Below are 15769 nucleotides of genomic sequence, written 5' to 3' on the forward strand. Positions count from 1 at the left end.
AATATGTTTAATTTATTCCAAAATAAACATCAATTTCTCACTGATCATATTTAATGTTTGTAGAAAATGTATTTTAAATTCCTAACAAGGAGCACTGCAAGAAGTTTTCCAATAAAAACCTATCATCCAAAATCACATGTCCTACGAGTAAGTGCACAGCAAACATCATTCAATTATCAATCAACAGTCATAATGTGGCACTTTAAAGAAACATAACAGCTACGAACGCTGACTAGTGAGTAACACTGGCACAAAATGAACATTGCACAGTATCCTCACAGACACTGAAGTCATGCAGTAAACAGTAAATAAGGTCAGCATGAATTTGGTGCAAGGTGGATTTGCAGGTATCCATATTTACATAAATTTTTTTAAGCCATCGAAGTGCATTACAGGCTTTTAAAGTGCAGAGAGTGTTAAACAAAAAGGTAAATAAAATGATCCACAGTAAACGAGAGAAAGGATTCAAACCATTAACACACCCCCCCCCCCCCCACCCCACCCCCCCCGCAAAAAAAAACCAACAATGTGGAATCTCACGCACACACATGCGCCATCAACTTTAGGCAGGTGTCCGGGGTTCACGGCTCATTTGCTGGCTTGACGCAAGTCACTGCCACTAACACAGGTTAAATCTGGCCCTCAGTATGGGATTTGATTTTGATAGTACTGAATCATGTCATAGGTTTTGCTCCTGCAAAAGAACAAAAACAAAAAACATTACAATGTATTCGTATCAAAATTAACCAAATGCTCTGCAGTACTTTTACTTTGAGGATGAGAACAACAGCTCTGGGCATTAGGGCGATGTACTCTGATATGGCCAATTATTGGCTTTTAATTGTGGCAATTGAAATATACTGAGAAAGAGCTCTATAGATGAATGTTAAACAGTCTGCTGATAAGATCAAATTATATGTACAGGTAATGTTTTATTCCCATTCTCCTCTAAAAATGATAACTTATTAATGGGCAACAACAAGTTGTTAGCAAGTTCCCTGTTGTTTCTACTGGGTGTTTCTTAGAGTATAAACATGGCATCTGAGAAGCTTTAAGTGTCCTGATGGTTCAACTAAGTTGTAAAATCATGAAAATATTATTACTCATTGTTTCCTCCAGGCATCTATAGCTGAATTCCAGAGCAACTACCCTATAATGACATTTTTGTAACGCATGCAAATGGCTTTGGAACTCACACTTAGAGCATATGTGGCTTAATGACATTTGCATCAGCTTGCTATTAGTATGCAAGTTGTTTTTGTGTTTATTTTTTGAGAAGAAACAGCCATGAATGCAGATGTTTGTCATACGTTTCAAAAACAGAGGTAAAATTATCTTCAGAAAGCGCAGAGTGTATTCAATATTATTGGATACAATGTGTGATCTTTTATTAAATATAATCGATACAAGAAAATACTCTTAATTATTCTTAGTTATAGCCCAGGCCTAGAGGGTAAGAAAGAAAGACAAAGAGACCTGCTGCTGAGGAAGCAGTTCTGGATGACTTTTATCATGAAGGCAGCTGCCTCCTTCTCACTCATGTTGGGGTTAAAACGCTGCCTAGGACACACACACACACACAAAAATATCTTAAACAAAACTGCTTTTCCAGGTACAAAAATGGTAACATCAAGACCATTTGGTCAGGATGTCCAGTCCAGTTTTTACCTGTTCTTTAATACTGAGTGTGGTCGGATACAGAGACCAATCCTTTACTTTAGCTTTTGTAGATAATACAGCTGCACAGTGTTCACTTCAAGTTAGTGAAACCAATCCAATTTAGCCAATTAATTCCTCTGAATGTTCTTATTTATTAACAAAAAATACACAGATTAGCCAAAACATTATGCCCATCTGACTAATACGCTGTTGGTGCTGCCATAGCTGAGATCCACTGACTCTACAAGACCCCTGAAGGTATCTGGCATCAAGACCTTTGTAGCAGATCTTTTAAGTCCTATAAGTTGTGAGGTGGAGCCGCTGTGGATCAGACTGCTGTTCCAGCACATCCCACAGATGTGTGATGAGATTAAGATTTAAGGAATCTCGAGGTTAGGGCAACAGCCCAAACTCTTCGTCAGAACTCTTCGTTCTTACGACATTCCTGAACAATGTGTGCAGTGTGGCAGTGCCATGAAGTTGTGTACCTGCTCTGCAACAATGTTAAGGTAGGTGGCACCTGTCAAATGGACATCCACATGAATGCCCAGACCAGGGTTTCCTAGCATAACATTGCTCAGAGCTTCCTGAGAAATTCTGGTGCCATCACGTCCACAGGTAAATGGATATGTACCCGTCCACTTGATGTTTTTGGAAAAAAAGAAAAAAAAAAAAACCCAGATGACCTTCTTCCATTGCTCCTAGAACCTGTTCTGATGCTCATATGGCCACTGTAGGTCCTTTGACAGGCGTACAGTGATTAGCACAGGCATTCTGACTGGTGTGTGGCTCCAGTTCAAGGGTGTGATGCACTGCGTGTTGTGACATGTTTCTCTTGTAACCATCAATAAAAATTTGTTTTATGTGCCATAGTAGCCCTTCAGTCAGTTTGGACCAGACAGGATAGCCTTCACTTCCCTGGTGCACCTGTTGTGCTGCCTTTTAATTTAAAAATTTTATTGTTAACTTTATTGTTTTATATGTTAACTCCTGAAAACATACCTCAATGGTGCAAGTTAAATATAAAATATTTATGTTTTATAAATATTTATGAAAATATTTATTTGTGGCACAAGCATGACAATGGCGTAAACTATTTTAAACAATGGTGTAAAATAACAATAGCAAGGATCGGACATGGATCTTGAAATAGCCACACTAAACCAATTAAAATATGCACTAATCAGCATCAACAGCAATACTTAGGATCTGATTGGACATCCCTACCATTTGGTTTACTGCCTTTGCTTTAGCATAGTTTATAAAACTCACTTCAGCAGTTTGATGGTCTGACCACGGAAACATGGAAGGCCAGTGTCTAACATGAGTGTTACCAAAGAAACCACAGCATCCATATACGGCCTGCAGCACAGAGCAGAGAACAAAAACACACCTCGTTCAATTTCTCTCTCACACAGAGACACTAATAAAGAGCGTAGTATTAGAAATGCTTTAATGAGTGTGTACATATCCCACCTAACAGCCAGGTAGCCACGTACGCACATCTCCATGAACCATTTGAAGGGTGTGGCTTCCATCTTTCCTCCCATGATCATCACCATCTCATCAGTGAGCTTAATGTCAGGCTCCCATCCCAGGTTTCCACCAGGAGAACTCTCAAACATGAAGCCAAAGTCTGGAGAAGTCAAACACAGCAAATGTGTGAATTAGACTGGTGTGAAAGTACAGTAAATAATGCAGGGTGGCATGTACGTGTAGTTAAAGGACACTAGTCATTCTAATCTTTATCTGCTGTATCTATATTTTTCAGTTTGCTTATTTGGGTGAGCTTTGAGGCTAATTCAAAACTGACCGATGTGAATGATATGTCCCTGGCTGTCCAGCATGATGTTGCCATTGTGTCGATCCTTAATCTGGAGCAGGAAAAGTAATAGGCTGTATGCCGCCATGCTCCGGATGAAGTTATACCTGGCCTGTTGCGCCATATGCGCGCACACACACACACACACACACACACACACACACACACGTAAAGAAAAATAAATGCAAAGACAAATAAATCTGCAAACACTAATAATAAGGAATGGAGAATGGAACTGCTATAACCTTCTGGAAAGCCAGTGTAGACTCATCACCATACTTGTTCCTGAAGTAGTCATACATGCCAAAGTCTGTCTGTCGTCCCAGCTGATCCCTGGACTTACAGTCTGGGATACACTCAATGACACCACACTGCAGCACAATATACAAAGCAAAAATAAATAAATCAGTAGCAGCATTCTGCCACAGGATGGAGCACAACAGTAACAGCTGTTGTATGTTGTAAATGTAGATGAAGCTCTTAAGTGAAAAAAGATGCAGGTGAAATCACTAAATATGGTATGTCTAGAAAAACTCACTCCAGGAGCTGTAGCAACCACTCTGTAAGGAAAGACGAACAAATCCAGTCCGACCAGCTGAAAGATATTCTTAAAGAGACCAATGATCTGCAAAGCCAACATATCCTAGAAGGAGGGAGAGAGAGAGAGTGAGAGACGTTCAAAACACAGAAGGTTTGAGAAAAAGGAATAAAGGGAGCTATGAAAGGAATACCTGTCGGCAGTCGTCTCCTACTTTAAAGATGGCTGCCTGCCAGCAAATCTTCTGGGCCCCCTCCTCATTCCGAGCCTCGTCCAGCGAGTCTGACCGACACAGCAGACCTGTAATGCAGACATATAGGTCCAGCACTTACTTTTACAATTATATTAATGAATAGGTTTTATAATACAAGTTAAACAAAATACCTTCTTTCTCCAGCTCACTGACTCCACAGCGCTTCACCTTAAACTTGGCCAAGTATGGCGCTTTTGCAGCACTGCCAGGATCCACACAAACACACATTTCAGTTTGTATCTTCTCAGGTATGACAGATGGACAAACACCACATACACGAACCACTTTATTTGAAACACTTGGCATACGCTGTATAGGTGTGCAACAGATCATTGAAGTCACATTTATCATTTAGTGTCAATGTTTGTTTTCTCTATGGGAAAATATCGCTGCTATTGTGTCTTGTAGTAAACAAATATGTTTCACACCTAATATGTTCTGCGGTACTTACATTTTTCCTCCAATATCAATGGATCTCTTAATTACGAGGTTGTTAAAGAGTTAATGAATGATAGCATCACCAAAACACCCTACACAAACCACAAGATTTATCAAAAGTGTCAGCTGAGTTACTTTCACAGCCTACGCATGTTTTCAAGCGATGTCATTTCAAAGCGCAGTGTTGGCTTGTTAGCTTGGGAGTGTCAGCCTCTCAATACTCGATTCATAAATGGTCAGTTTCTGCACACAGGATTGCTGCAGCTGACCTCTCCATACAAAGGAGGAGGGTTTAGAGTTTTGCGTCATCCAAACACATCCAACAGATTATGCATCGCAACAGATGGGCTATGCTTTTCTAACAAAGTATACATTTTGATAACCATAATGAACCTATGATAATTTGCCAGTACTGCAATGTTACATACCTTTGCATTGGTGTTCCAGACATGTAGTCAATGTCCAGCACTATGGCCTCTGGGTTACTGGGCAGATAACATCCTGTGGAGAAATGATTATATAGGTTAAAGCTACACTATGTATGTTTTAGGGAACTAGAGACATCTCTGGTGGAAATGTGTAATTGCATGCAACATGCAGAAAAACCTTTTGTGACACTGTCAGTGCTTCAGACGCCCCCAAGCGAATGAGTGTGACGTGTCTTTCGAGGATGTACATCTATTATGAAATATCTATTTCATCTATTTCATGGTCATCATATCTTCATCATGCTGATTTTGAATTTTGAGACCTAAACACTGAGCCAGATCTTCTTTTTGAGCCTGTGCATGTGACATCAATATATAAAGATGTAGGACGTGGTTTAACTTGTGAAATCAGACCCAATTTTTACCTTTTCTTTCTTTCCTTTATTTATTTATTTATTTCCCCTTCTTTCATTAAAAGATTATTAATTTGGAAGGTATTGTCAAAATATACTTACCATAAGAAAAGCAAAGACTAGAAAAAGAGGTTTGTGTGTATGTATGTAATTATGTATTTCTGGGTATATAGGGATATAAAAGTATACGAACATTGAAAGTAAAGCACCTGAATAGGCCCATAATGAAACTGTCCTATGATAGCCATAACTGCGGTGCTAATGGATAATTGCAATTTGGTATTTTCTTCCATGTTCTTTTCAAAAGACTTTTCCCCAATAAATCAATCAATCAATCAATCAATCAATAAATAAATAAATAAATTAATTAATTAATTAATTCAGTGTTTACAGGGAGACTCACAGCAGCACACACATCATATTTTAGCATGTTTCCTTCTCCTAATGCAAAACAGCTGCTACTTTCAATTTGAGCTAAACAAAAGAAAATCTTACATTGTGCCACTTAAAATGTAAAAAGCACTGCAGTTTTCATTAATGTAACACTCATCTAACTGGAGTCTGCGGTGACAGAGGAAAAGTATCTTAACCTGGTTGGACTTTAATTTCAGACAGCGCTCGGAGACAGGCCCTGCTCCTCTCTTCGCCTTTAGGAATGGGTCTGAAAGGATGAAAGTTGGTGTTTAAGTGAAGAAAAACACACTTAAAACATGAACAAAGCAATAACTCTTTTTTTAAGTAATCTCAGAAATGCAGAAAACACATGAGCACAGAAGCTCCCGAGTTTGTGATTATAACAGAAAAGCAGAACACAAGGGCACAACTGGGGCATCCTACTAATACAGTCGTACAGTTTGTGTTTTAATTTTTTCCAACATGTTAAATACAGAAATAGAAATTGTGCCCAAAAAATAAAAAGGCTATACTTAAGTTCTGTGTACAGGATTTATTAACTTATTCTCACTTAGAAAAAAAAAGTAAATAAATAGGCTGGAGGTGTTCAAACAGTACTGTACAAGCACTGAAAAGCAGTGGACACCTAAAACATCAGACAAGAATATATATATATATATATATATATATATATATATATATATATATATATATATATATATTAGTATACCTATAGGCGTTATATTGAGGTGTAAAGTATGCAGCTACACTAAATACTTCTCTGTTCATAATGGCTGAAATTACTCTTTAGTTCTAGATCAAAAGAATCCCAAAACGAGAACAGTGGCGCCTAACAAATTTAACTTTGTATGCTGATAGATGCTGCATGTACTAAGAACTTCATGTGCAGCAATAACGATGTTATGTCAGTACTTAGGTGGTTATACCTGTACACAGGTATTTGTACTTAATTCATTTCACAGGAGTAACAATACTTTTACTTGAGTAAGTGTTTCAGGTACTCTAATCCTCTGTGCCACTGCAGAACTATAAATATCTAAAGGCTCTTGTCCCACACAAGGTGCAGGCCATTTTATTAGAATGGCAGAGCTTTTCCCAAAAAAGCCTCTCAACTATGGAACAATCTTTACACCAAAGATGAAACTAATCTGTTCAGTCAGACCTTACCTAAAAAGCTTTTCCCTCTGACTCACAAGAGTTATTGAACATACTAAGTCAACAGACTGATATAGATTTTAACTGATCACTGGCTTATCTTACATTTTCCCTCTGTAAGGTCCTAATGCCACCATTTAATTTCTCTTGTAAACTTATTCAACAGTGCGTTTCAAGCTCCAAGTTTCAAACTGTAGACAAATATAAAAATGGAAAACTATTCAAAAAGGCCTGAAGAGCGAGTTTTTTGGCGCAGAATGATGTGATTCTGGGTGAAAACGTAAATGGTTTGTATGAATTCCCTCAAGTTTACATGATTTGGCAGGGTGGGCCACAGTCTAGCTGGGTGATTCATGGCCATATCCTACAGATTCTGGTCGAGGCACAGCATAAACATTAATAGAGGTTTAAAGCTCGCACTTGATAATAGCTGAAACGTTGGTGATCTTGTTGAAGAATTCAAATTCACGCTGGTAGAAATCTTTGGCAGGACCAGACAAAGAGCCTGTGATCTCCTCAACCAGCTGCTCCAGTAGCTCTCCAATATCAGCTAGAGAGAAAGCACACACAAGAGTAAAACAGACATGCACTCACTCCACTTAAAAATCACTAAATATAAATCATCAAATAAATAAATAAATAAAAACAATAGGATTATTTACGGTCTTTCTGGTGTCCCTCTTCATCTGTATAGATATTGGTCTTCATGTTCCAAATGAACTGATGAGCCAGAAGCTGTGACTTCTGTGCTGCCCAAAGTATATACTCTCGGACATAACCCATCTATAGATGGAAGAAAAAAAAAACAAAACACAGACATACACACACACAGACAGACAGACAGACAGAGGCACAGAGATACAGACACACACACACACAGACACAAAGACACACACACGAGCAATTCTTAAGGTCTAGTTTGATTAAAATGTAAGAAAACAAATTTAAAATAAACGTTTAATCATTTGAGATTATTCAGGCATGCATGCCAACCTTGTCATAGCGGAGCGCCTGTACAATTTGCGGGATATAAAACAAAATAGCATCCTGTTGAAAGAGTGAGAAAAAAATACTCTGTTAGAACACCAACAAAAGTTGCTGAGATATTGCCATCATCTACAAAAGGTCTAGAACAGCAGAGAAACACCAGAAAAAATCCAAACATTCCAGACAGAATGAGAGTAAGGTATGAATGCATGAGTAAAGTGGAGTCTTATACCGGAGGGAAGGAACGCAGGACTCGGACAGCATACTGAGCTGTGAGAGGGTGAGGAGGGTACATGCTGGAGAAGTAGGACAGGCCAGTAGGCGGATCTGCCGGAGCCCAGCAAAGGATGTGGCTAAGCTCAGGAGAGTCTGCATCAATGGTGTGCCACGTCACCAGAAACTGCAAGAGAACAAGCACACCTTAAAGCATGTGATCTCTAGTCAAGCAGCTGGTTAAGTGTTTAGAGTTGAGATATGTGAAGAAGACCATGTAACAAAATGAAATTATGGAAATGAAACTCTGAATTCCATTTTGAATGAGTGCACATGCTTACTATCGGAGTCAACGCCAATTACATGTTGATGCATTTTACTACTGCCTGCGTGGACATGCCCTAAAGACAAGTCCTAAATAATTCTGGGAAAGATTTTAAACAGTTTGAACGCCATAGTCTCTAAAAGTATCTAGTATATTCAATAGGTAAATGTGGATTAAAATGATATTCTCTTGTTACTGTAATATACCACTAACCGACCACTTTATTAGGTCCACCTTCTAGTAAAAGGCTGGACCCCCTTTTGCCTTCAGAACTGCCTTAATTCTTCGTGGCACACTTTCAACAAGGTGTTGGAAACGTTCCTCAGAGATTTTGGTTGGTTATTGAGTTCCTGTTGCCTTTCTATCATCTGGAACCAGTCTGCCCATTCTCCTCTGACCTCTCACATCAACAAGGCATTTTCGTCCACACAACTGCACGCTCACTGGACATTTCCTCTTTTTTGAACAGTTCTCTGTAAACCCTAGAGATGGTTTTGCATGAAAATCCCAGTAGATAAGCATTTTTTAATATTCTGAAATACTCAGACCAGCCCGTCTGGCACCAACAACCACGCCACGTTCAAAGTCACTTGAATCCCCTTTCTTCCCCATTCTGATGCTCGGTCTGCACTTTGTCATGCAAGTTGTCATGACCACCTCTACATGCCTAAATTACGGCCGTGTGATTGGCTGATTAGCTATTTGTGTTAACAAGCAGCTGAACTAATAAATTGGCTGGTGAGTGTATTTTTTAACAATGCAGGAATCAGCTGTGCCCAGGAATCCAGAGAAACACAACTGGCTACAGACTCTGGATAGAAAGGTGACTTGGTTCCTCACCCATGTTGATTTATAGCTGGCCAATTAGCACATTTCAAACTGCATAGGCAAAATCTAAACCATTTTCTTAAACAGAATTATGGACTAACAATATTTATAGCAACTGCCAAAACCAGGCCAATTTTATGCACATACCAGGTACACGTCTTTCCCAGTCCTGATTTAGCAGAGTGAAAAAGAAACGCATTACATTGCCATGGGAACCATTTGGCTCCAAAGTGGAGGTTGGTTCCCTCCACCCCACTGAAATGTACATCACCAGAATGTGGATATTTCACTAGCTAGACGTGGAACAGACATTGGACATCATATTTTTGAAATATCATTTTAACAATTGTGATATACACTTTATAGCCAAAAGTATGTGGACACCCTTCCTAATTAGTTCAGGTGTCAACCACGAAGCGGTAGACCACACAACCGCTGAAATGCTGATATTAACTGGAATATCAACTGCGAGCCAGGCCTTCTCCTTCAACATCGGTGTTGGACCACACAAATGCTTGTTTGACTGAACGGCACAAATTCCCACAGGCACACTCCAAAAATGCTGCAGAAAGCCTTCCCAAAACACTGGAGGCTGTTATGGCCACAAAAGGGGGCAAATCCATATAAATGCTGGAATGGAAATTCAAAAAAAGCTGATATACTTGCAATGTATAGATGGCCATATAGTGACTTAATAATACTACTACTACTACTACTACTACTACTACTACTACTACTACTACTACTACTACTACTAATAATAATAATAATATACCATCAAGCACATACAATACAGAGAGGCAAAGTACATGCAGACATCTCTCAATATTAAAATAATAAAAAAAAGGAAAGTGCTCAAATATGTCTAATATGTTGTATTTTTCAAGGGTAGCTGCTCCATGATATGTGCTGAGTCTTTGTGATTTAACTCAGAATGAATGATCACTGTTTTATGCATACCGTGTCTCATGAAAGAGACAAGACTTAATACCGAATGCATTACCTTTACAGCTTCTGGAACGTCACTGACTGCCCCTGGGTTCATGCGCACCAGTCGTGTGACTTCTAAGACAATAGCCTCTGAGTTCTTGAACCTTGGACAAAACAGAAGTATCTGTATTTGCATTTCAGTTGACATGGATAACGGTTGTTTTCTGTTCATTATAACAAATATGAATAGCCCACGATGGACCTCCCTGGACCACATATGGTCCTAAGGAGGGCTTGATATCTACAGTAACTTCACAGTGCAATACAACACTGAACAGCACATCAGACATTCTGTATAATCATGCTGTACCGGTTACTGCTGAAGTTCTTACAGCAGTTCTGGCAACTTCCAAAAGATGAAGTAACAGATTCGAGATCTGTCAGTCACCTTTCAGTCAGGTCAAGCAATATGTGGATAAGAGCAAAACTGTTGCAGCATAAGTTTGCCACACGCTGTAGGTTTTAAATGCTGTGCAAGAAAAGAGACGTTTCTGACACTGAAAGACCAATATTGAGAAATGTGATATTATGGTGATCTTATCCTGCGAATTCCTGTTTCCCTGATTTTGCCTCCTTTAGGACCTGTTGGTATTTGTGTCTGGACCCACTGTTTGGTAGAGCTCACTTTCCCTTTGCCTTTACTACATAGTGATTATGAATAATTTTTTACAGTTTTTTTTGTAGAACACAAAATTGTAGAATTATTCCAAAATCTCTGACGCCACTGATGACAAATGATTTAAAGTAATTATATATTATTAAGATTGACTGTTTTTAGGCAATCATACTACTGAATCTGCAGAGGTAAGTCATGACATTTTTGTTCTGTCTTGGACTTGGAATTACTTAAATAACTGCATCAAGATGTTGGCTGAGAATGACTCATCATACTACAAAAAGATGATCAAAATCTAAATATTTTTAGAGATGAACTTATGACCAGTACAATTTATAGAACATCCATCCATTTTCTAAGCCGCTTCTGTGTCAGGGTCGCGGGGGGGTGCTGGAGCCTATCCCAGCAGTCATCGGGCGGAAGGCAGGACACATCCTGGACAGGTCACCAGTCCATCGCAGGGCAGACACTCACACACTCACACCTAGGGGCAATTTAGCATGTCCAATCGACCTGACTGCATGTCTTTGGACTGTGGGAGGGTTAGGGGAATCGAACCCAGGCCCTCCTCGCTGTGTATTTTAATATGAGGAGATATGAAGTGGGGAAGTTCTAGAACTTTCTGTCTCTGTCCTTCCCCACCATCCCTCTCAAAACTGTTTGCTGTTCACGTGCCTGTTTTCCTGTTCCTGCTTTCCTAGGTTACTGTTTATAGCTGTCTTTGCGGTGTGTCTTGTCTTGGTTTCGGATTATGGATTTGTACAGGATTACTCTGTTAGCCTGTGTCTTGATCTGCTACCTATCATTATTATAGGAAAGTCCATAATATATATTTTCTGTGGATGCCTGTGCTTCTGAGTCTATTTAAACAGGAACTGACACATTACCTGCCAGGCAGCTGAAGGGCAAGGTAAGGCGCTATGCTCCAGGCAAGATTGACGTTGTCTTTCCACTGTTTTTCAGTCAGGCTGATGTACTTAGACCTCCAGTTGATGATGCTGGTCTCCACTGACTGCTCAGCTGATATCTGCAGCTCCTGTGTGCCCAGTGGGTTATACCACGTGGTCAGTCGTTCCACCTCACTGGCCTACAGAAAAAGACAGACTGAATGAACCATTTAAATACACGGACAGTGAACATTTTCAGGGATTACACACACAATTCACATGTGCACTAATCTGCCCATGTTCATTATACCCATAGCTGAAAATAAAATGTACCAAGAGCACCCAGAGGACACCTTCACGGATAAAGGGAGAACAATGGAAACTCAATCCATGTGGAAACAAGGTTCAGGCCTTCAATCCTGCTGTCTAAGAAGTAGGCCTCAGGCCCATGCAGACAATTTAGAGTGCAGGGGCTCAAAAGAGAAAAAAGGTAGCGTGATCATGAATTCACCTTAATTTACAGCATATTGCAGACTCGTGCATCCAGAGCCAGTGTGATTATTTTTCGGTGGAGACAAAATGTGGAACTTTCCCAAGTTAGTCTAAAATATCAGCACTAATGTCCAAGCAGGGACTGATCCCTCATCTCCTGCATACAATACTGTAACATTATTCACTATGCTATCTAATTACTATAAACCAGATCGTTCTATTTAAGAGTGCCACTTTTACTGCTGACAATATCATCCTCAATGATGCATCATTATGCTGAATTCAGCTTAGTGAGATAAGTAACACACCTCCATGACTTATTGCTACTTGAAAATTAGCTTTCTGAAAGATGATTGACCATAATGTACTGCAAAAAAAGACGTTTTTTTTTTCTTACTCATGCATAATTAAGTGTTGTAAACAGAGACAGTAATTACTTTTTACTCAGTTACATTTTAGTCATTAACTTTTTGTTAGTAACAACTCCTTTGTATTTAATTACATTATGTCACAATGGTGACACAACATATCGCTGTTGTCAGAACAAAACCTTGCATCTCCATTTTTGCTGATTTTCCGTTTTTGCCATAATTTGAAAATGCATGTTGGCCTTTATATTGGATGTGGATCTCATGAAGGATGGACCAAAAGAAATGGGCAAAAATTACTTGTAAAAAAGTGTGGTTCCATTGACTTTGAAAGTAATGTATGTTCTTACCTTCTCCTGTAAAGTTACCATTTTGGAGATACAAGGTTTTGTTCCGACAGCAGCAATATAGCACTCACACTGATTTTTGAGGTTTATCATTTTATTTTAAGAGAAAGACTAATCACAGTAAACTGTGTGGCAAATGCTGAATGTGTAAAGAGGTTCCACGGCAGTTCTCTACAACCCCGTTTCCCCAAAAAACTGTGATGCTGTGCAAAGTGTATGTGCTAAAAATAGAATGCAATGACGTTCAACTCATTTAAACCCTATAAATTTAATCTAAAATAGTACAATAACAACATATCTAATGTTGAAACAGATATTTTATCACATACGTTTTTAAGAAGTTGGTATGGAACAAAAACAAAAAAACTGGTAAAGTTGTGTAATGTGATTGGATAAAAAATGAGCATCCCAAGTCAGTAAGTAAAGATGTAGAGAGGTTCACAACCTCCATGAAAAAATAACATCTCTTAATGTAAAACTGCAAACAACTTGGGGATTTTATTATCTACAGGACATAATATCATTAAAAGATTTAGAGAATCCAGAGAAAGCTCTATATGCAGAGGACAAGGCCAAAAATGAGTACTGGCTGGCTGTGATCTCAGGTAGCACTACAGTAAAAACAGACATGATTCTATAGTAGAAATTACACCAGAACACATGTGATAATCACTGTCTGTGGACACAGTTCATTGCTGCATCCACAAATGCAAAGTTAAAACTCTACCATGCAAAGAAGAAACCATATTTAAACAGGATCCGGAAACGCTACCACCTACTCTTGACCTGAACTCATTCAGACTGAGGTGAAGTGGAAAAGTGTCTTGTGGTCAGTTAAATCAAAATTTGACATTCTTTTTGAAAATCATGGACACTGCGTCCACCTGGCTAAAGACCCCCTGGCTTGTTATCACTGCACTGTTCAAAAGCCAGGATCCATGATGGTGTAGCTGTGCATTCGTCAACAGGGCATGGGTGTCTTGCACATTTATGTAGGCACCATTAATGCTGAACAATATATAGAGGTTTTGGCAAGATAAGCTGCCATCCAGACAAGATCTTTTTCAGGAAAGGCCTAGTGTATTTCAGCAAGACAATTCCAAACCACATTCTGCACATATTACAACAGCATTCATCTGCACTGAAAGAGTCGGGGGGATAAACTGGCCTGCCTGCAGTCACACCCATCCCACACTGAAATCATTTGGCCCATTATGAAATCAAAAATACAACAAAGGAGACCCGGAAATTTTGGGCATCTGAAATCCTGTATCAAGCAAGAACAGAAAAAAACATTTCACTTTCAAAACTACAGCAGTTGATTTCCTCATTTCCCACACATTTACAAAGCGCTGTAAAAAGAAGAGGTAATGCAACACAGCTGTAAATCCTGAATTTTCTTAAATGTATTGCTGGCATCAAGTTCAAAATGGCCATGTATTTAAAAAAAATCTTTTTCAACAGCTGATATATTGTTTCTGATTGCGATTGTGAACTGAGCTGCTGCTGTGATGCACTTAAGCTTGAGGTAAACTCAATTTAAGCTTGTTAATACATGAATCCCTTTTTTTGACAAATTGTGTGTGTACAAATAGTTCAGTTTAATTCAAAATTCATATAAAAAATGTATAATAAGCACAGCATAAAAACGAAGGTGAAAGAAAGGTAAATGAATCATTTATGTGATCTATAGAAACTTGACGCACCAATAAGGCCAGTAACAGTGTCCTGCGCTTCATGTAGTATTTGTGTAGCTGAGACCCTCTATTGCTCTTCTTGGATAGACCTTGAAGAAGAGGCACAAAGACAGTATTATTCACCTGAGAATATACACTCACCGGCCACTTTATTAGGTACACATGAGGAATTGATAACACAAGCAAGACAAGCCATATAGCGAATCCTTATCTTTGGCTAACAGAACTGTTTTGCCTCACAACAGGTAATATTTAGTTTCACCGCATATAATGTGTTTCCCTCGCACATGACACACACATATGCGCTTAGAGTTTTTGGGGGACTTTTCCTGCTAACTTACAAGCACATCATCGCCCTTACTTTGATCTCTGCTTTACCAAACCATTGGAGTGGCTTAGAAATGTCACACTTAGTTTATTCTCACCTGAGAAATTCTACTTTCCTACCCATATTTATCTCAATATTCTATCTACACTCACCAGCCACTTTATTAGGTAGTAAAAGGTTGGACCTCCTTTGGCCTTCAGAACTGCCTTAATTCTTCGTGGCAGACTTTCAGCAAGATGTTGGAAACGTTCCTCAGAGATTTTGGTTGGTTATTTGAGCTCCTGTTGCCTTTCTATCATCTGGAACCAGTCTGCCCATTCTCCTCTGACCTCTCACATCAACAAGGCATTTTCGTCCACACAACTGACCGCTCATATTTCGATATTTCCTCTTTTTTGGACCGTTCTCTGTAAACCCTAGAGATGGTTGTGCGTGAAAATCCCAGTAGATCAGCAGTTTCTGAAATACTCAGACCAGCCCGTCTGGCACCAACAACCACGCCACGTTCAAAGTCCCTTAAATCCCCTTTCTTCCCCATTCTGATGCTCGGCCTGCACTTCAGCAAGTTGTC

At 39.2% G+C, this 15769-nt stretch overlaps 1 protein-coding gene across 3 annotated transcripts in view; it reads right to left on the bottom strand.

Annotated features, from left to right (window-relative positions):
- Positions 1–509: 509 nt before the first annotated feature.
- Positions 510–15769, bottom strand: part of pi4kab (phosphatidylinositol 4-kinase, catalytic, alpha b) — a 47464-nt gene continuing 32204 nt past the window's right edge. For all 3 annotated transcript variants that reach the window (XM_017719089.2, XM_017719088.2, XM_017719090.2), the window contains 18 exons: positions 14880–14959; positions 11967–12166; positions 10477–10567; positions 8340–8507; positions 8114–8167; positions 7783–7903; positions 7541–7670; positions 6142–6212; positions 5139–5211; positions 4404–4474; positions 4213–4319; positions 4020–4124; positions 3727–3852; positions 3473–3593; positions 3136–3295; positions 2932–3021; positions 1477–1560; positions 510–694 (listed from right to left, as the gene is read on the bottom strand). In XM_017719089.2, coding sequence (XP_017574578.2) covers positions 643–694; positions 1477–1560; positions 2932–3021; positions 3136–3295; positions 3473–3593; positions 3727–3852; positions 4020–4124; positions 4213–4319; positions 4404–4474; positions 5139–5211; positions 6142–6212; positions 7541–7670; positions 7783–7903; positions 8114–8167; positions 8340–8507; positions 10477–10567; positions 11967–12166; positions 14880–14959 — 1904 coding nt within the window. In that variant the 3' untranslated portion in view covers positions 510–642. The remainder of the gene's footprint in view (positions 695–1476; positions 1561–2931; positions 3022–3135; positions 3296–3472; positions 3594–3726; positions 3853–4019; positions 4125–4212; positions 4320–4403; positions 4475–5138; positions 5212–6141; positions 6213–7540; positions 7671–7782; positions 7904–8113; positions 8168–8339; positions 8508–10476; positions 10568–11966; positions 12167–14879; positions 14960–15769) is intronic.

Source organism: Pygocentrus nattereri, chromosome 28, assembly GCF_015220715.1.
Source record: "Pygocentrus nattereri isolate fPygNat1 chromosome 28, fPygNat1.pri, whole genome shotgun sequence".
Lineage (NCBI taxonomy): Eukaryota > Metazoa > Chordata > Actinopteri > Characiformes > Serrasalmidae > Pygocentrus > Pygocentrus nattereri.